Consider the following 20,766-nt stretch of genomic DNA (forward strand, 5'->3'; position numbering starts at 1 on the left):
TTTTCTGAGTGCTGACATTAACTTCTTTAAGAAAATAATCACTTTATTAAGTGCTATGGAGTGGATTCCTGAAATTGTTAAATTCTAATATTTTACAGAAGTTCTTCCTCGGTAGAAAAGTAATACTGACAGAATTAAAAGAGTGTGAATATTTCATCAGTTGATGAATGCGAGTTACTTTGGAATGACACGTAAAACCAGGAGCAGCGCAGAGGGCTCAAGTCCATGTCATGTCTGTAGGTTATTTTTGAGCTTTATGAAAAACACACTTTAGCAGTTTACATCCTGACCATTCAGCTGTATTCTGGGATTCTGAACTCAAAAACATTCTAACCATGAAAACATGGCATTTAAAAATACTGTCCACTTGGCTTCTTTGCCTGGCTTCAGAGTCTCCCAAGTTTGTTTCAGACAAACTGAGAACTTTGTTGTGGAATGACTGTTTGAATTGGGGTTTCTTAAAATACATACGAAGCCTTGTAGCTGCTGTGGGATGTACAGAGCGGTGTAGCTGTACTATTTTAGAATCATATGGGTATTTGACTTCATGTAAGAATATCTGTCAGCTTAGTTATAAGGAATGAGCAGGGTTGATTAAAACAACTCATGAAGCCATTAAGCAAAGAGATAAAATGTAGAACATGTGCTGTAGGGTCATTTTAATTATAATGTATGGGGGATCTGTGGAAACTGGATGGCAGCAGCGTTGTAGTTGAGTTTTAGATCACTTTTAAGCAGTTCCAAAATACTGTTACTCAAAGGTGTTTTTTTCTTATCTATAAAATACGTCCTTTGGAAATGATGCTTGGGAACTAGCATTCTTATGACCATAGTATGATTACTGTTCTTAAGTGCTTAGATAGATAAGGGCTGAAATAAACAATTATATATATGAATCATCTGGTCACTAGACATTAGTCTACATAACATCGGACAAATGTATGAAAAGCTTTACTAGAGAAAGGGATTGGAGATACCAAATGAATACCCCTGAAAATTCAGAGAGAATAGGAAAGAAAAAGGTAGTAGCAACTTATTTCATCATCCTGGCAGTTCTATTATTTTTGGCCTCATTGAGTCAAAAATACAGGGTTGAATACATTGCTGTATGATGTATTTCTACTAGGTTATTTTAGAAAGAAAAAAAAAATCTGGCTTGAAACAACGGATATCAGTCAGCCACATGAATTCAGTAAAAGCTATTTAAACAGCACATTTTCCTGTATTCTTATTAACCTAGTTAGAAACATCAAGAGTTGGCATAATTAATTCCAATCCTATTGGAAAAGTTATTAAATCTCTGGTGTATGAGCTGAAACCAGTCTCTAGCTGCTAGAAATCATGACAAGGCATAGTAAGGCAAGATGACCACACATCTGCCCACGTCAAAGTTTTTATAACTCCAGCCACCTCTGCCAGAGACAGAATCCTCAGCTAAGCAGACACTGGGTCTAGTTCAGTTTGCCAGCTCCTGTATTCTCAGTTCAACAAAGTTTACTTAAATGCCTGCAGTATTTTTTTATGCAGCTGAAATATATTAATATAGTTAACCCTTTGTCACTCTATTAAATGGATTCACGTATAGGCGTATCACCATTTCAAAAGGTCCAGTCATTAAAATACAATAAAGATTTGTTACCAAAGCTGGTTGGAAATGATTGGAAAATGAGATTTTAAAAATGTGCCCATTAACAGAGAAGTTAACTTTCTGCAATTGCAATAGAAGTTAAAATCTCACTCTGTGGCTTGTAAGCATCACTGAAACAGCTATGGAAAAACGACATTTGCTTCTGTTTGCAAACTGCCTTTTTTAATATGTGAACTCTCAGGAAATTATGCAAATACTGTAACTTTTACTTTCCAATTTGCATGAAACAGAGAAGACATCCAGGATCAATTGAATAAAAATGGGAAAGAATTCCTTGAAAAGAGAATGGGGGACCTTGAAGGAGTAACAGATTGTTGCTCTTGGCTGTAGCTCATTGGCAGTTAAAGGTTCTGGAGATTGTTCCCTTGAGGACTTCAGATGTTGTATGGTATTTTAAAGAGACTTGAAGGAGGCAACTGGGGCAGACACTCTCCATGCTGTCCTGTGGAGTAGTCTCCCAGATGGCCAAGGCAAGTGTTATACCAGTCTGGCTCCTCAGCATTCCCGGTTTAAAGAAAATGTACAAACACAACCCAGCTGTCATTACAGAGATGAAGAACTGCTTCTGCTGAAACTGTGTAAAGGAAAGTGTGAGTCCCTCTGTTACTAGCAAAAGATCTTTCTGTAGCAGAGAACTCAGTCATTGATTCAACAAGACGCTGCTCATCAGGCAGTGTTCTCAAGGCAGCACACCTAGAGGCGCACTTTGGATGGCCTCTCACAAACTCATCTGAAATTATTGGAGAGTTATGTGTTAGAAGAGCAATATGGGAAGCAGTATCCCTGCTGGGGATAGTGAGCTAGTTGGATTGATAATTGGTTGCTTGAAGTCCTCATTATTGAAAAGGAAATTTATCACTTTCACATCACTGTCATGGAGAGGTACTTAGCATTGTTCTAAGACTTATCTTATGGTTCATATTTTCCTTAGGACCAAAGGAATTACTCATTTTAGGATCAGAATTGGCTCCTATTGGCTTTAGCAGAATACTACTGATATTTAAGGAATGTGAATAATGGTCACACCCATCTAAAATTCAAAATGATAACTGCAGCAGAAGGAGAACTGAACATGACTGATGAAAATAACCCCTCTCTCCTCTTCTCTACCTGTTTTACTCCAGTCCTCTGTGATGTCTGTCTGTTTTGCCCGCTTTCACCCAAACCTGGTTGTTGGTGGAACATATTCTGGCCAAATTGTCTTGTGGGATAATCGCAGCCACAGACGAACTCCTGTTCAGAGAACTCCCTTGTCTGCTGCTGCTCACACGGTAAGGACAAAAGTCGCCTCTTCCTTTCCTTAGAGGAAATAGTCAGCAGATAAGTGAAGCTGCCTAGTCCTGTCTGCAGTGCTGGTTGTTAAATGGATAAAACATAAGCACGGCCCTTGAAAAGAAAGAAGCAAGTGACAGAGGTGTACAACCACCTCCTGTGTTAAGCCGTTACACTTCATATGGGCAGGTCAGGAGGTTGTCCTCCTTTATGATGAAGACGACAGGAGCAGCTAAAACACTCAAATGAGTCACCTATGTGATTCTTGCTCTCTGTTGCCTTTAGAGAGAGTCAGGTTACTGTAGGGACTACGTGTCTGTCAGTCAAACATGCAGGCAATTTGAATCATCGATTGTTGACTACTTGTGCAAGAGTTTGTCTCTTGAAACAGATTAAGCACCTGCAGTGATCTAGCAGAATTCTGCTAAGTAGACACTTGTGCTTTTAAAAGTGTGGGGCAACTGCTTCTGTTTTACAGCAGAGAAATTTTTAAATCCCTTTTCTGGCCTCCTACTCCAGACAAGACCATAGAGCACAGCTTGTAGAGTGAGGAGGAGTTTGTTTCAACAGAATGCTATGGAAATGCATTTTGATGACACACAAAGGTACCTGCAGATATAATGATGATTGCACAAAGGGCTCTGGTGATGTCTAGGAGATAAACAGGCAGAGCAGTACAAAATATTTGAGTTTCTCCATACTCCAAAGATAATGTCTGTGGTAGAAGATGTTCGTACACTGCAAAGTACCCATATTGTGCTAGAGGAAGAGATAAGCCTATATTGCCTACAATCTGTAGTAGGGCTGACCTTAGCCCCACTCTGCTCTGAGATGCTGAGCATCCTTGAGCTCTCCTCCTGGAGAGTTTAGGCTCAGAGAGCCTCTTCATACAAGCTGGAAGGTTTACTCTGTGGGTTGTAAGGGTAAGTTGTCTTGGGGCTGAGCTTGGGGCCATTTCTGTGTGGGAAGTGGAAAACAGATGCTTAAAAGAGGAGAAAGATGTAATAAAATAAAAGTACAGAAAAATCTGCAGGATTTCCTCAAACATAAGAGAGTGAACTACACAAAGCAGTCTGAAAGTTAGTAATCTTGTTCTATCAGAAAGAGGGATCAGACAATGTGATTGGCCATTTGTACATCCAGCATCTGCAGTTCTGTGATTCTTATATTTGTAATTTGCAGATCAAGGTTCAGCTGAGACAACATAATCCCTGGAGTTAAGAGGCAATGTTTAAAAGCCACGTCATATGAATTAAAGATTCAGTGCAGGTCCAGTGTTATGAAGGCATGTCTCTCATATTAAGAAATGACAGGTGTGCACAGACATGCTTAGCAGGCCAGGCAGTACAAATATTGTTCCATAAATTTCCACTATCATGAATGTTGATGTAATAATTTAATGATCTGTGCCATGGGTTGCAACTTCAACATTGCTTTCCATTTCCCTAATGTTTTTTTTGCTCATTTTATCACCAGTAGCGGTGTTCAATCTGCATGAAAGGGAACAGTCTCTCCTGGAAGTGCAATTTAGAGATGTAGTAGACCAGAAAACTAATGGCAAGAAACTATCGCTGCAAATTGAACAACTGGGACTCAAAATCTAGTGGAAAAGAAAAGATTAATGGGAAGTAATTTGTTTACATTCAAAAATGTCTAAGACAAAATTGTACCTCCTGGAATTATATATTAAAATAGTATTATTATATAGAACAATATATGAAGTTTTGACAAATAAAAATAAATGACTTTCTGTTGTGGATGTGCACTTTATGTGCTGTTGCAGATTGGTATAAATAAGTGTTTGTACAGTCCAGCATGAGGAAGCATTGTGTTTTTAAGGAGTGATCAGATTTTACAATAAAAGACTACTTATTTTTGTTCATATTTATGAATCACTTACCTAAACCGTAAATGAAGTCTTGGCTGCAAAAGGCTGGCTTGAAAGGTTTAAGTTAACTCTAGTGTGGCAATATTTGTGCACTGCTAGTTAAGTGAGTTGAATTGCCAGTTTTAATTTGAACTTATGCCATATGTGGGGAAAAAAAAAGGATTTTTCTCTTTTTGTTCCCTCACTCTGTTTATTTGAAACAAAGAAAGTATGTTGTCATCACCAACTTAAACCTTCCTTAAGTTTAGTCTCACTGATTGCTGCTTGGATTCACCAGGAAAGACAGTTCTACCCACAGCTTATTCACTAATTTCCTTTCACACCCACCGCACATCTGCACTTGGGACAACAGGAAATTTTAATTAAGACAAAACCCTTTTGCATGATGATTTCATTTCCAAAATAAATAAAAACAAGCTGGCAGCAACTCTTTGAGAGGAAGGAGCCTGTTAAGACTTTCTGTTGCATACAGTTGGTTGTCTTTTCCATCCATTTTCCTTTTTCCTTTTCATTTTTGCTGTGAATTTTATCGTGCATGAAATTGATGGTTGGCAACCCTGATTAAAGCCAGACCTGGCACACAGAGGTGCTGCTGGAAGGACGTGGCTGCCTCTCTCCCTTCCCCCTAAATATTGTAGCCACTCCACTGGCTGCATTAGCTCCCTGTCACCTCTGTCCTCATCCCTTTGGCCTTCTGGAGGTCAAACACCCATTAAAAAATAGGACTGTGTTTATTTTGCACATCATTATGTGCTAATCATATTTAGCAATGTGGTAATTAGTTCACCACTGAGGAGCATGAAGGTTCATTGTAGGAGGGTAATAGCATGAGAAACATGTTAGGGATAGACTGGGGTCCCGCACATTATCTGATTTCCATTTGATGATGGCGGGGGGAAACAGTTCATATGACAGTCTTGAGATAGAGAGAAATCAACACTAGAGGAGACCTTGCAATTTAGTGCCCTTAGTACAGGTGGCCTCTAAGCAAAAGCACCATTTTGGGAGCAATTGCTAATAAGTCCATCTTTGGTGCAGTGTGCAAACACTGTGTGTTCAAATTCCACCCTGCTTGCAATTAGAGCCAGGGGCATTTATTGGGCCTGCTGTGGTGTCAAACCTGAGAGCTAGACAGTGCCAGCTCTGCCTTTCACTGCTCACTACATAGCTGAACTGCAGCTGGATCGTCAGGGAATCTAAATAACTGCCGTTTCTGTCATTCATTTCAGTAGGAGAAAACGGCAGGTTTCTAACCCTATGTGGAATTGGATTAGAAACTGTAAGACATCTCTTCTAAGCTTTGTCCTGATTTTCAGTGAATAAGGAAATTATTTGGGAAAAGCATGTTTTCTTCTTAGAGACACAAGTCTCATCTGTACAACAGGCAGGGAATTACAGTTTGTCTTTGGTTGACTTGTGTGTATGTCTTATTCTAATTAAGCATTATTACTTGTAGTGGTCAAAGAAAATTAAATCTCATTGCTCGGTCTGATTGATCATTCACTGTGGAGACTGCTGAACTTGAACCACCCTCATATGTCACCATCACATATCAGATGACACTTCAGGCTGAAAATGTTAGCAGGTTTCTTGGAAAATGAGCAGACTGAATTTGATTACTGCATGCTAAGTGGAATTCAGCCTTTGACTGACCACGCTATGAGGAATCAGGTGTAACACCCTGAATTTAGTCACTCCACAATTCTAGTGACAGATCTAAAAAGGTATATTGTCCAATACCAGAGAACAATGACAGACTAGTTTTCATTTTTCTGTTGAAGTACATTTGCAAATATTTAGCATGCAAGCCAAATTCTGGGAGAGTTCAAGTTTTACACAGCTGTTTTCTTCAATAAAGTTTTCATTTTGATTCCATTTGGATGGTTTGCCTCTTTCTGCCAGTTATTTTCAGTGCTGAAAGCCATCAGTAGAATGATACATGTCCCTGTGGGTGAAATCCCATCCACATAATTCAGCATTTTCACAGCATTACCCAGCTGAGTTGTTTTATGATGAGGAAAATGAAACATTAAAAACACTTCCATGTCCATAACACGCCTCTTAGAATTGAAATTAAAAAAAGAAGTTGAAGTCCTACATGGCAAAAGCCTGGTCCTGTATTTTCCAGACATTATGTGACTACTTAATCATTCTTTACAATAAGATACGAGATGTTAGAAATGTGTTTTGAGGATGTGAGAATGTCTCTCTGACTTCCAGTGTTAATGTGTTTGCAGCATCCGGTGTATTGTGTCAATGTAGTTGGAACACAGAATGCACACAATCTCATCACTGTCTCCACGGATGGCAAAATGTGCTCCTGGAGCCTGGACATGCTCTCAACTCCACAGGTGGGTTTGTTTTTACCTATACAAGAGAAAATCACCTTCAGCAAAGGAGGATGGATACCTGCTTAATGGAACATAGCTCCTAAAAGCCAAAACCTCACATCTTATACAAACTAAAACCAGTGGATGCACTTGAAAGAATACAGCTTGCTTCCAGCAGTCTCTGCTAAGAGCCAAAACCCATTTCCTTTACCACAAATCATATAATTATTATAATACGTTAATACATAGGTCAGTTTCAAGTGAAAATGAAATAATCCATTTTAAAGCATGGTAATTACAGAAGTTGCCTGTGGTATAAATTGTACTTACTCTACAGTGTTGTTTAACAAATATGGACTAGATTGCACTGCCACTGAACACACCCTAGGCACTATGGGTTTCCAAGGCACAAAGTCTGAAAGCTCACTTTGTTGCCTGCTTCCAGTATTTAAAAGGAAAAAAAACACAATGCAAATCAAATGTTTTAGAGCTAACTCCCCCCCCCCCCTTTTCCCGCTCTGGAATGTTTGTTGCTATTGTTTTCCCTTCCCCCTCCTACCCCCCTTTGTATCAGGACTGAAAGGAAGTCCAAGAAAATTGTCCAAACCACTTGTGATTATAATAATGGAAACTAAACAAAGAATCTGGTGCTGAGGAGGCCCTATGGAAAGTGTTATCTTTCAGAGTAGTACATTTGTATATTTCCTGTTCCAGCATATCACTGTTTTATTAAACATCATAGGATCTGATCATGAAAATGCTGAATAGGAACTGCTTTTAATGATTCCTTTAATTATCCATTAATAATGCATTAATGTGCAATTACTCTTGAGTTATTTGCTTTTCAGTGTTGACACAAGATGTGGGACTCCTCCCCTCCTTAGCCATCTAAAGGTCCCTGTCAAGTCCAAGCTGATCATTTGAGTTCCTTTTACAGTTAATTTAGAGAGAGACCAGCACTTCTAGAGGACAACTCAATCCATCCCAGCATGAGATACCACTTTAGATATTCTAGGGTACGGCACTGGACTTACATCTTAGGATGTAAGCTACTTCTGGAACTCATCCCATCTAACCTCTTACTGATAGTGAGGCCAACTTCAAAGTTTGATTGTGTTCTTCATGCTCCTCATATACATTATGGGTCTGGTAGTTGTGTCTGGGGACTATGAAAAACTGCTGCAGTTCTGGAAATGAAGAAGAGGCATCTAAAATGGCCCAGACATCTGTGTTTAGGAACCTGAATCCTTTGCCCTATTTTTCACTTAAATGTAGGGAAGATAAATCCTTGTGTGTTTACTTAGTGGAATACTGAATTTTCCAGCAGATATTTGTGAACATTTCAGTTCCAGAATTTCATCATTCAGATGGAATTTCCCAGATTCAAAACTGACTTTCAACAAGGATGGGAATGCATCCCATGTCACACTGAAATTCAGTGTATGGCTCACAGTTATCTTGAAAAGGACACGGGGCTTGATGTCAAGCTACACGCCATAGCTTTAAACTGAGCAGAGCAGTATTGCTGATTTGCATTAGCTTGAAACTTTCCAAAGACACAGATCCAGAGCACTCATATACAGCCATGGTGTAGGCTTTGAAGGAGATTCTGCCACAGTATCTGGCCATATCTAAGGACACTAAACAATGATCTCACCCCTGAAGATTTTTGTAGAAATATATGGTCCACAGGTGCTCTGCCAATGCATTTTCCAGGTCTTATTTTTCCTTGTTAATAGAAGCAAATATATGTGAAAGAAAAATATAAATCAAGCAGAAGTATTTCTCTATGGATTTGCAGCCCTCTCCTCCCATAGGGACGCTCACTTTCTTCAGCTACAGCAAAAATCCCTCCTGATAAAAATGCTGTAATCTTTAGCTCGAGAAGAATAGCAGCCTGGGCATTTAAATGTAGAAAGCACACACACTTAAAGAGCTGAAAATGAAAATTACTAAATCATTCAGGCCTTTTGTGGGATTCTTGGGTTACACCATTTAGGCTGCACAACCAAAAAGGTTAGAGTTGTGCAAAATCTGCTTAAAGCATATGCGTCGTGTAGCAGCATACGCATCATGTAGCCGCCACAGGCTGCTCACGCTGGTTGTATTCGAGATGTACAAAAACGAGTATGCTGATTTACTTTGAAATATGGCTAGAAGATGAAAATCTGCTTGCTGGTTTGTAGCTCGATGGTGGGATCCAGAGAAAATATTTATGATTAGTTCAGAAAATCTCTGAAAAACAATGTTTAGGATAGCAAGAATGATATGACACTGACTTCTGAATGTTGTTCTGCAGAGGGACAAATGTCACTGTCTGATAGACGCCTCAGGTGCATGTGATATTACATGTGTTTCCTGACAAACAACTGATTTTAGACAATGTTTGTAAGTAGAAGGGTATTTTTTATTAGAGCCTGGGGCTGGCAAGTATAGCCATTAAGGTGTTATCTTTAGTTTCTGCGCCATTAGATTTTAAATTCTCACCTGTCATCTCTGCCTGATTAAAGATGATGTTGCAGCCACTCTGAAGTGTCTGACACAGCATCAGGGATGGCAGGAGCCGTGCATCCTGATTGTGACATTGCATCTTCTTCCATTGCCCAAAACAGAACCCTAAATCCTGTGACTGGATCAGATGATTCCTCCTTCCTTTCTTGGTACTCTGTATAACATTTAGAAATGAATCAGCAAAACAAAAACAACATCCACAAACAAGCCAAACAAAAGGACAGCTACAGAGTAATAACAAAGATCTATTTCGACAGGAGAGCATGGAGCTGGTGTACAACAAGTCCAAACCAGTGGCAGTTACAGGAATGGCTTTCCCAACTGGAGATGTCAATAACTTCGTTGTTGGCAGTGAAGAGGGAACAGTCTACACAGCCTGTCGTCATGGAAGGTGACTTTAAGCTTTATGTACTTCTGTAACATCATCTGTATTGGCATGAGGTAGCCACGTGTGTGGAGTGTGCTTAGCTTTTTGTCCCTTGGATGAGCAGGATCTGTGCTGGGACGGGACTAGGGTGGGAACTGCCCAGCTTCATGCGTGTGTGTTACTGCCATGCACTGCAGTGCTTGGCCAACCTCCCTGTGCAGTCAGCAGGGAGCAGTAACTGCTGGAAGGTGTGACTTCTCTTGCCTTTTCCACTTCAAGAAGGGATGACTGGCATCCTGGAAATGCCTCTTTCTCCGCCCTGATTCTAAGGGAAGCCTCAAGTGCTGGCTGAGGTGTAGATTTCTGTGTTGGGGCAGGTTGTACCAGGCCCTAGGAGAAACCTTTGTTGCGGGGTAGTCAGACGTAAGCCACTTGGAAGAAAGGGTAATCTGCTTTATTTTCTTTACCATTTTCAGCTTCATCTTCAGTCTCTACAAGCAGATAGCAAAGAAAAGAAAGCACAACAAGGGTCTGAGTGCTGTATGGCTAAACACTGATTTCTCCACTTCTAAAGCTAGGAAAGTGCAAATTCAGTTCCATAATTTAAACAAGTTCCTGATTTTGCACCCTGTAAACTTTCTAAGGCTGCAGTCAAAAACAAGGAGCTCTCACCACAGGCCTCTGCAGAGATCAATTCCTTGTGTTTGCTACAGTGATCTGCAGGGTGCTTGCGTGCTCTCAGCTTCTGGTAGCAGTTTCATCCTCTGGGATGCTTGAGTGGCTTCTGTAAAGAGCAGGCTATTTCACTGATAGATCTAAAGCTGACCTCCCACTTCAGTGGTCTTCAGATTCATATGTTACCACAGCCCTTGTTTCAGGGACCAAATACACACTGGCAGTGGTTTAGCAGTGGTTTAAGATTGTAAGACTTCTATTACACATTCTTCATATTGTATAGTCACAGTTTTACATACATTTTCTTCAGAATTATTTTTATTTAAAAGTATTTTTTACTTTACCCTGCTGACAGTATTGCAGTGCTGTGTCTGTTTAGGCATTATCCTGATAGGTTGTGGCTGCTGGTCTGAATTAGTTTTTGGCTGCTGGGATAAATGGAGCACGCCCAAGGGCATTTCTCACATCTGATCTTTCAGATGTGCCTGGTTTGTTCCTCACAAGAGAAGGACAACAGATTTGGCATCATTTGCTTACAGGATGAGCAAAGCTGCCCGCTTTCTTTCTTACCCAGATTTGTGCTTTTCCTTCCTATTCTAGCCTCACTCTGACGATATGCACACCTTCCCATGCTCACAATAATGACTTTGATACCCCATCATGTGAGCAGTCCCTTCACATTTTGTGAAGAAGGATTTTCTTCCCAGGGACATGACTGACTGCTGTGCAGAGTTATTTTAAATATTCGAGCAAAGAAGAATTGCAAATGATATGTCATTAGCATCTTTGCATTTTTATTTTAATGGTTATTCCTCGTAATAATAGTGTACTCAGATGTATAAGATGTAGTGTAATTATAATTTCTAATTACTTTATAATTATACATACATGTTATTTCAAGCTATAGTAGTAGACAGTGTATATAGAAGTCAGTAATGCGTGTCTTCAGAAGGAAAAAGAGCTGTCTCTCAGTGCTGGATCCTGAGCACTAAGAGTGCCCAGAGCAGTGAGCTGCTGCAGGCAAAGGCCTTGCTGAAGGGAGACTGCTTTGCAGGTTAAATGGAGCTTTAAAAGAAAACAGGATTCTAAGAGGAAAAGAAAATGATGTTAAAACACCACGTTACTCACATTCTGAATGTAGATGTCTCTTCCTCCTGCAGCAAAGCTGGCATTGGTGAAATTTTTGAAGGCCACCAAGGACCTGTCACAGGAATCAATTGCCACATGGCAGTGGGCTCAATTGACTTTTCCCATCTCTTTGTCACGTCATCATTTGACTGGACAGTGAAGCTGTGGACCACAAAGGTGAGGAAAACGAGCTGGGATGTGATGGGTAATGCTACTTGTGAAAATGCCATTGTCAGAAATGTTTCACTTGAAATCAATTCACTGAAAGGCTGTTCTTAGAAAAGGCGTAGTGTTAAAGTGAAATGAACACCCAGTGCAACTACGTCAGCCATCTTTGCCATGGAGCCTACCCTATAAAGGTAGTTTCATCTGGCTTGCACTTCAGTATTAACCCCAGTGTTGAGCAATTTCACTAGGAAAGGAGAATAGAATGGATCGTAGTGGCAGTCATCACAGAATTCATCTAGCGCTCCTTGTGCAGGCTGAATTGCGAGGCTAATACTGTGCACTGTGACAGTACAACAGCAGGAACGCTTTCTTCTGATGAAGCAACAGGGAGGTACATGTACTACAGTGCAGTCAATATCCTTCAAGAAAATTATTGCTGTAGGAGGCTGTGGTAGCCAGAAAGTATAACTCATCCCAGTGACATTAGACACCAATGGCTGGGAGCAGGGAGGAAATACATGCTTGTACATTCGTGACTTTTGTTGCTGACTGCTCTGTGGATGTGTCTATGTCACCTCTTACAGGGACAACACTGTGAACAGTGGAAAAGAGCACACAGGCCTGCGGAGCTTTGAATACCCACACTCCATCTATGTATAAATATAGACTAATGACAGAGTCACCGCAAACTGCATGACAGTTTAAGTAGACCAGCCTCATTGTGCGGGCTGAGTGGAATAGGAGAAGTAAAATATCTAACATTTAAGTCATCTAAACAGTTATTTTTGTCCTACATCAGAGCAGAGAACTACATTCCAAGCACCGGACTTCTGTCTTCATCATTTATTTGTGTCTGCGTTTGGTTCACATCTTGAGCTGTATCCGACAGAGCTCCAGTGCTGGAAATTGACCCCAGTCAGGAAATATCTCAGCGTGTGTTCCTCAAACTCATCAGGGCTTGGAGATGCTGAGACAGATGCACAGCAAATGTAAACACAGAAGTGATCAGAAGGAATCATGTGGCCGCCTTGTTCTGGAAATAGAAGCACAGTTACCTAGATAATAGCTTGAATTAGCCTCTGTGTAGCTTCATAATGCATTTGTTAATAGCTTGATCTGATGTGTACGCTAATTAATAGGTATCTTTGCATGATGAGCAATGACCACAGCTGACAGTTTTGTTTGAGTATTGCAGTTTCTGAGCATTGCATACTTGGTAGGAGGAGGGGTGCATGATTTACCTGATTCTCTCCATAAACAGCAGTGGATCCAGCCTTAACCTAATGCAGAACTGACAATGGAGGGTGGTCGTGGGCAGGTTGGGATGAGTTTGGGGTCAGTCCTAGGTAGTGTTAGAGAGTGCTGTGGGATAACTCAGTGATAGAGAGCTGGCTCAGGCTGGTGAGTCTGGTGTCTCAGAGAAGAGAGTGCTGGTCAGTGGCACTGGTGGCAAGGGAGTATCAGATGGTTGAAGCTGAAGTTAAGTAAGAGGAAAAGAATTTGTGGGTACTGGGTGGAAAATGAAATGAAGGTACTGAAATACCTGCATTCTAAATATACACGTCCAGAAAAGTTTGGCATAAGTATCAGACACTCAGCTTGAGGCTGAATATCTCACTAAGGGTCTCATCCTTCTGCAGCATAAAGGAAATTGTATTAAGGAATGAGAAGGCTTGGGTTTTTATTTTGAATGCCTGGGTTTTTGGAAGTTAGTGGCAGCACTAACACAGCATATTTTGGACACAAAGACACTGCAGTTAGCAGTACATGGTAATCCTTGTGGAATACTTCATTGCCAAAACAGTTAGGTCAGATGCTGTTCAATACAGTCAGTTTTCAAAGAACCAAGCAATTTAAATTTTTAATACCTCATCTGGCAAGAGGGACTTCCTGAGAAAGCTACTTGACCTAACCGATGGGGGCAGGGATGTGCGTGTGACACAACACAGCACTGCTGTGAGCTGGAAACAGTATTGCTGTACTGGCTCCATTGGTTTCTCCTGGAGCAGATCTGAGCAGCAACAGCAGCTCTAGGCTGCTGCACTGCTAGTCTCTGTGTTGTTCAGAACTACTCTGAGGCTCTGAACAAGTTTGTGAAATGTAATGTTTTCCTTTTCTTCCAATTAGACTACTGCAGAAATTTCTTTCCATATTATCTCTTGGCTGGAGTGAGTACATATTTAGTGCTCTCTTTGTTCCATTCCCACAGTCAGGAGCCAGCCCATCACTGGATATTGAACAAACCCCTCAACATTTTTGATTACCTGAAAAAAATAGCATGTTAATATGAAAAAATGAGTGATATGGTTGGTTTAGGAGAGTTTACTCAGATGTCTTTATTATTATTATCCCCTTGGTTTCTTATTTGTAAAGCTAATCCCTCTTTCAGCATCCAAAGCTGTATCACTTTCTGGCTCCTACCAGTGATGTCTACCTAATCCTGTGCACATTATCCTCTTTCATCCTGAAATTCAATTCCTTTCTGTTTCACACGTTCAGAATCAATGTCCAATTGAAAAGTGAACCATAAAAGCTCTGTGTTTATATTGCCTGTTGATGTGGTGTAGCACCCTGGGGTGCTTACAAGAAAGGCACTTTCATAGCAGGCATTTGACTGATGGATTGAAAGCCCTGTCTCCCTTAAAAACTCTGGATTGACATTTTATAATCTGTTTTTGCAGTTAACACATTTTCCATCCCAACACAGTTCAACCAGGGGACTGAAAGTAAGATGTTTATTGAAGAATGAAGGTCTGTAGATAATACTAATAAAAGGTTCCCTTTATCATCATATTAGCCTATAATTAGATCCTTGGGTGAACCGTGAGCAACCAGAAGCACTAGGAAAACAAAAATGTAATTTGTAAAGATGGCCTCTTGATAGCCAGGGCATTACCTGGGTCCTGATGAAGTCAATAGGACTTTCAATTTGAATTCATGCTATACCACATAAGCAAGTCTGGGATGCAGAGCTGTCAAAGGAAAGTCCTGATGGGAAATGTCTGTGGAGCTCTGCCCCCAGTTAGTTACTGTCTGTACAATGCTTTGAAGAGGTAAAGTGCTAAGTGGAAATGCTAAGTGTTGCTAATTAATTAAGCACTAATCCTCATGAGCGAATAGCATGAGGTTAAATAATGAAATGTAAGTATTGTTATTATTACAGCAATTGCTGTGTGGAGTGGGAATTTTTAGATATTGTGTCAAGGGACAGGAGGTAGCTTGGAACTGTTAAAGCATAGTTTTATAGCAAGCTGGTTTTAGCTGATGCTTAGAAAATGGCACATTTGCTACTGAGAGAGTTAAATAACAGTCCAGTTAAGGAGATAATGTGTGTTAGTTTTTCCAACCTTCACATCTCTTTTACCCTTCCATTGATGGTAGATACTAATGACTGAGTTTTTCTAATATCGAAACCATGCTCAGATGGGCAGCTAACTGAAAGACTGGTTGAAATAACAGTAACAGTCCCCTTCCATGCTTCTCTCTTTCTTGCCTAATGCTAAGAAATGATGGTGAGTGCCATAATCAAACAGAGATGAGCAGACTGGTAGTGGAACCACTGCATAACCACCAGCAAGGACTAGTTGAGTCAGAGGGCTTGTGTGCCTTCCAATAGACTACCTACTTTTGTGTCCCTGCTCAATTCTTTCCTTACTGGCATGTGCATCAGCTTCCTTCCTTGTCCCTCCCCTTTGTCTTCTCGTTCTTGAGCTCCTCTCTTTTGGTGTTCCAGTCTGCAGTCTGTTGTGCTTTTTGAGAAACTACATTTCAACAGCAAAATTAATGTTTCTGGTCTGTGTTTTTTATCTAAATTTCTGTACCTTCACTGTCTTTTCTGTTCACTCATTATTGTGGTATGAATCAGTCCTCCAGACACTTGGAATAAATGATTCTAACTTGTACTCCAGCTTCAGGCTTCAAATACCATTGGTTTTAATTTGATTGTTTAACTCCATCTCTTTGGAGGTCAAGCAGAAGCCTCACACTATAATGTGAAGAAGCAAGTGTGCTGTTGTTGTGAAAGATAAGTAGGAATTTTGCGTCTAACTCCTAACCTTTCCCCAGAAAGCCTGGCTAAAAGGAACTATTGGGATCAGCTTGATAGAACCTACTGTGACAAACAGCAGTGTAGCAGAATGAATCAGTGCATTACATGACTGTGTGAATTAGTCACCAAGAAAACAGTTCACTCACAAATGGGCAATTTTTGAGCTTTGCAGGGTCAAGTTGTCACTTTTTGAAGATTAAGAGTTACTATTTTTTGCATTACAGATACCGCATATCAAGATATCTGGTTACTGGCTCAGATATTTTCTAGTATAATTTCAGTCACATTCAGTGTGCAAGTTTTGTGTTACAGATAGCATTGCCTGAAGTTAAAGAGATATCATCAAATACTGTTCACGATAAAAGGATAGTAAACATAGTGAACTACTGCAACAACTTGTTGAATTCTTCCTCATGAGTAGTGTTTTAACTGTAATTGGAAATGGTGGAATTTATGACTTGATACCGTCAAGTCCCATGGCAGGTGATTAGAACGGATCACTGATTGGAGACACGAATGTCAGTGTTTAACAGTAAAGGTTATTTCCTCGTCTTGTGGAAGATGTTCTTCTTCCACTGAATGTGCAATTATTTATGAAGAGCTCCACGAGAATGTTCTGTAAGCCCGTGGTTTGGCTCCAAGCCATGCTGCAAAGGACTGCCTGAGTAAGGTTGAACATGTGTCTTCCCTAAGGGAAGGAAGTGCTGTGATGATCTTCCCATTTTGCTCAGAGCTGTATCTTGTGTCTATGAACAACTTTGGATTCATGAAAGTAGGATCTTCTTGGAGTAAAGCTTTGATTTTAAAGTGCTGACGCTTCCTGATGAAAACCAGTTCTGTCCAGTTAGGGCCAGCCCTGCTTCTTCAGTCTGTAACAGGAGCAGACTGGTCTCTGCCAGCAGGATGGACTGGTGAAATGCAGAGGTTTCATAAAAGACCTGTTTGGCGGCCTTAAAGCGGGTGCTCCTATGTGGAAGTAGGGAAGGCTGAGGGAGGATGGAAGTGTGCTTGAATAGAACTCTTATGTGACCAGACTCTTAATTCATAATTTTTGCTTAATCCAAAGCAAAGATATTATAGACATTCTTTCAGACATTATTCACATGCCTTATCTTATAAACACTTAAGTGCAGTTTTGAGCTGGACCTGGTAAAATTTATAAAGTATTATTACTGTCAATCTTCAATGTGTTCACTCTAAGCTCTAAAGTTGTTGGGCTGTGTTTAGTCTTCTCACATTAGCACATGAGGCACATCATTAGATCCATCTTACTGCATATAAAGTTGGATCCTCTTGGATCCATTACTACTTAGAGCTTCCGTACTTTGGTTTCCCATTTAGCCACTGATAAGAAGTGACTACAGTGCACACATTTTATATACCTCTCTTGGAAGTACCACAACTTCTCTCCACAGAGAAGCCAAGGTCTGGTAGTTGTAGATAACCCACTTGTGGAGCTTTTGATGGCTTTCTTGAATTTGGACAGCTTTGGGTCTTATTTAAAATGCAGGTGCAGCATAGTATCATATCATAGTATCATAGTCTCGTGCGGGTTGGAAGGGACCTTAGAGATCATCAAGTCCAACCCCCGGGATTCGAGCCTCTGTGTAGCAGAGCGGCACTTCTACCACTTGCGCCACAGGGGGATTCGAACCCCGGGCCCCGGTGTTGCAAGGCAGCATTCCTACCACTGCGCCACCGGGGCACACAAACGGCAGACGTTGTCTTCTTAGCTTCTTGCAAATCACCATCAGGATGGAATCAGCCTCTTTATCCCTTGCACAGTTACAGCTACACCTTTATTCTGCAGTCAGAAAGGCTAAGATGCAAGCTGAAGAAAGCCAGGGTATGCTCTGATGAGATGCTAAACCAAACTACAGGGCTATTAGGACCTTTGGCTTCCTGCACCTTTCACTCTTCTGAATCTGGATGCAATCTAAATCTGTCTTTGGTGCCATCAAAAGGACCCAAAGAGTTTGGTGTGGCATATAACTAACATCAAGAAGAAAAAGAGGAAAAGAAATAGTGTATTCAAACTTTAGTCTATTCTGGGAGCAGGTAGAATGAATATAGACTCTGCTCCCTATTCTCTTCTCATTGTGGAATCTTTTTACTACTGCCACTCTCCCATTTGTCTTATGTGAGGCTCAAATGTTCAGCTCAGTGGACTCTTTAGCCCCTCTAATTCTGGACATGTGGCTGGAGCAGTCCCCCACATGCTGGATTACAACTTCGAGCTTCTTCTTGAATGTGCTCATAAGACCATCACCTGCCTTTGACAACACTACATTTCCAGTGTGGGCTTTTCCCTTTGATAAAAGCAATTAAAACAACTAATCTGATTAATCACCGTCCAAATGTTATCTGATTAGAGGGGAAGACAAAAGGTAATAAAATAGCATGCGGAATTTCATGGCAATGGTCTCTCTGTGGTGAGAGTTCAGAATGTTGAGTTTTGTCCAAAAACAAGGCAATGAATGAATTTGCTTCAGAGCTGACTTTCTGTCAGAAGGCCAAGCTGACTTGGGGAAGAGGGTGGGGTTGCCTGTTCAGACAGGCTTTTTTTTTTAGGTTTTGCCCTTTACCTCTGGAGCCAGAGGTCTGGCTCTCATCCAGCTGCACACACACACACATACACACACAAAAAGATTATGGTTTTTACTGGGTAATTTTAAGGAGTAAAACCAAAGTGAAGTCAGGTGGCTTGAAATCAGCCCCCAAGTTCTTCACATTAAATATTTCTCATGATTTGGGTATTCAGTGTAGCCATGAAAAGTGATAGGAAAATACTCTTCAGCTGGCTGACATATTTCATTTGCTCATGCCAGCCATGCTTCTTCTTTGTGAAATATTTTGTGATGAATGGCACACACACACACACACACACACACACACACAAAGTCATCTAAAACACCAAGGCTGTTTTTCCTGGGCTTAGCTTTATTCCAGAAAGCCCTAATATAAATCCAGCTGCAGCCAGTGAAAGCATTATTTGCAAATGGAAGGTAGAATTTGATTTCGGGAGTTCACATAATCTGTACAAAACAAAGTCGTGATTTCTTTTTCCCTGAAATCAAAATGCAAACCTCCCACTGACTGTTCTGTTGCAGAATTATACTGAAGGATCAGGCTCACGTGCAGCAGCAAACCATTTCAGGAGAATTATCAACATATAAAAGCCAGGATTTCTTCACTAATGGAAATTTTCTCCCACCTGCCTCATGCAGCAGTCCTTTCTCTGCGATGTGAGAGACTTTTGTTATCGGGAAAAAAGGGAACTGTATTCAAAATCCTACAAGATGGAGTTCTCTTCAATAACAATTAGCCTCCAAATCATTGCTTGCTGACCCATGAAAGCTCTGCAGGCATCCTGGTGGTGGCAGCCACAAATACTAATCTGGACTGTTCTGGCAGACAGTGCTGTCACTTCAGGCCACGCTGGCTGCTCTGCAGTGTTCCCCCCACTCCTGCCTGTTTTTAGCCGGCAGCTGGAACACTGAAACTAAAACAACAGGGTTGCTTGGAAGCTTAACGATTTCGAGTCCACATGTAATGCCAGGTCAGGTACCCTACGATGAAGCAGTATTTTCCATTAAAAAGAAAAATTGAATTTTCCAGGGCCTTGTACTGAAGGTTTCAGTCAGATTCACGGGGGTTGGATCACAGCAGTACCAATCCCCTGGAAATGCAGCTCCATCATCCCACTCAATTCCTTGACCGTAGCACAAAGCCATTTTCCTGTGCCCAGCTGGAGAGGCAGTGACACCACAGTGTAGTCCAGGCTGTGAGCATGGTAGAGGAGCAGGGGCTGCAAACAGAGCAGGCAGACAGCCATCACAGCACAGTGCCACTGTAGAAGAGCCTGTTTAGCCCTGTAGTTTAACCTGGGAAGGCAGTGGGAGCAGAGAAATGGGAGGAGAGGAAGGAAAAGGATCTCAAGATGTCGGTGTTTCTAAATGCTGGGTGACAGAGCTGCCTAGTTTAACATCAGGCCTGGAGCAGAGAGGCAGTTCTGTTGGCTCAGGCAGGAGCAGGCTCTGATGCAGGTGCCTCTGCCTGTCGTACTCGATAGCAGAGCACTGGCACAGTGATCTGGTTGCCCCTGAAGGACTCCATCACCACCAGTTCTGCTCCCAGAATATGGGATATAAACTGGAAGTGACAACTGGAGTTAAAATACCAAATCTGCTATTCTTCAGCATTCCACTTAAGCTCTGACTAGAGCTTGGTGATTGTTCCTTCCATCGCTTTAGCAAAACCATACCTGCCTCATACATCTCAGCAAGTCCCTCAAGTGCTTTGCTGGAAAAAAAAAAGACCAGAAAATATGTTTAGTAATACAAAGGTAGGAGTAGGAGCTCCAGAAGCTGTGGATCAGTTTGCCAGGCAGGGACAGTTAACACCTTCAACAGTGCTTGGAGCTTCTTAAAAGAAGAAACTGAGCTGTCTTCTGAAGTAGGTAGAAATCCCAACACAAATGAAGTTTTGAAGTAATCTAGTGATGGAAATGCATAGTTAGTAGCATTAGATGCAGTGCTGGTTTGCTTAAAGCATGTTTTAAATCAAAGGTGGAAAACCTGATTAACATTTAGTGATGAAGTCAGCAGTCTGAGGAAACAGACAACAAATGGCAAATACCGGTACAGGTTTCTCCACTGTTTTTATCCACACAGCACCCATCTTGAAGTGAGCAAGTGGAGCGGGAGCTATTAACTTCAAGCACTGGAAAGC

General features: G+C 41.1%; 1 protein-coding gene across 9 annotated transcripts in view; it reads left to right on the top strand.

Moving 5' to 3' along the window:
- Positions 1-20,766, top strand: part of DYNC1I1 (dynein cytoplasmic 1 intermediate chain 1) — a 174,844-nt gene that overhangs the window by 123,291 nt on the left and 30,787 nt on the right. For all 9 annotated transcript variants that reach the window (XM_015853636.2, XM_015853639.2, XM_015853637.2 and 6 more), the window contains 4 exons: positions 2,773-2,919; positions 7,046-7,159; positions 9,907-10,040; positions 11,852-11,996. In XM_015853636.2, coding sequence (XP_015709122.1) covers positions 2,773-2,919; positions 7,046-7,159; positions 9,907-10,040; positions 11,852-11,996 — 540 coding nt within the window. The remainder of the gene's footprint in view (positions 1-2,772; positions 2,920-7,045; positions 7,160-9,906; positions 10,041-11,851; positions 11,997-20,766) is intronic.

The sequence above is a fragment of the Coturnix japonica genome, chromosome 2, assembly GCF_001577835.2.
Source record: "Coturnix japonica isolate 7356 chromosome 2, Coturnix japonica 2.1, whole genome shotgun sequence".
In the NCBI taxonomy this organism is placed as follows: Eukaryota; Metazoa; Chordata; class Aves; order Galliformes; family Phasianidae; genus Coturnix; species Coturnix japonica.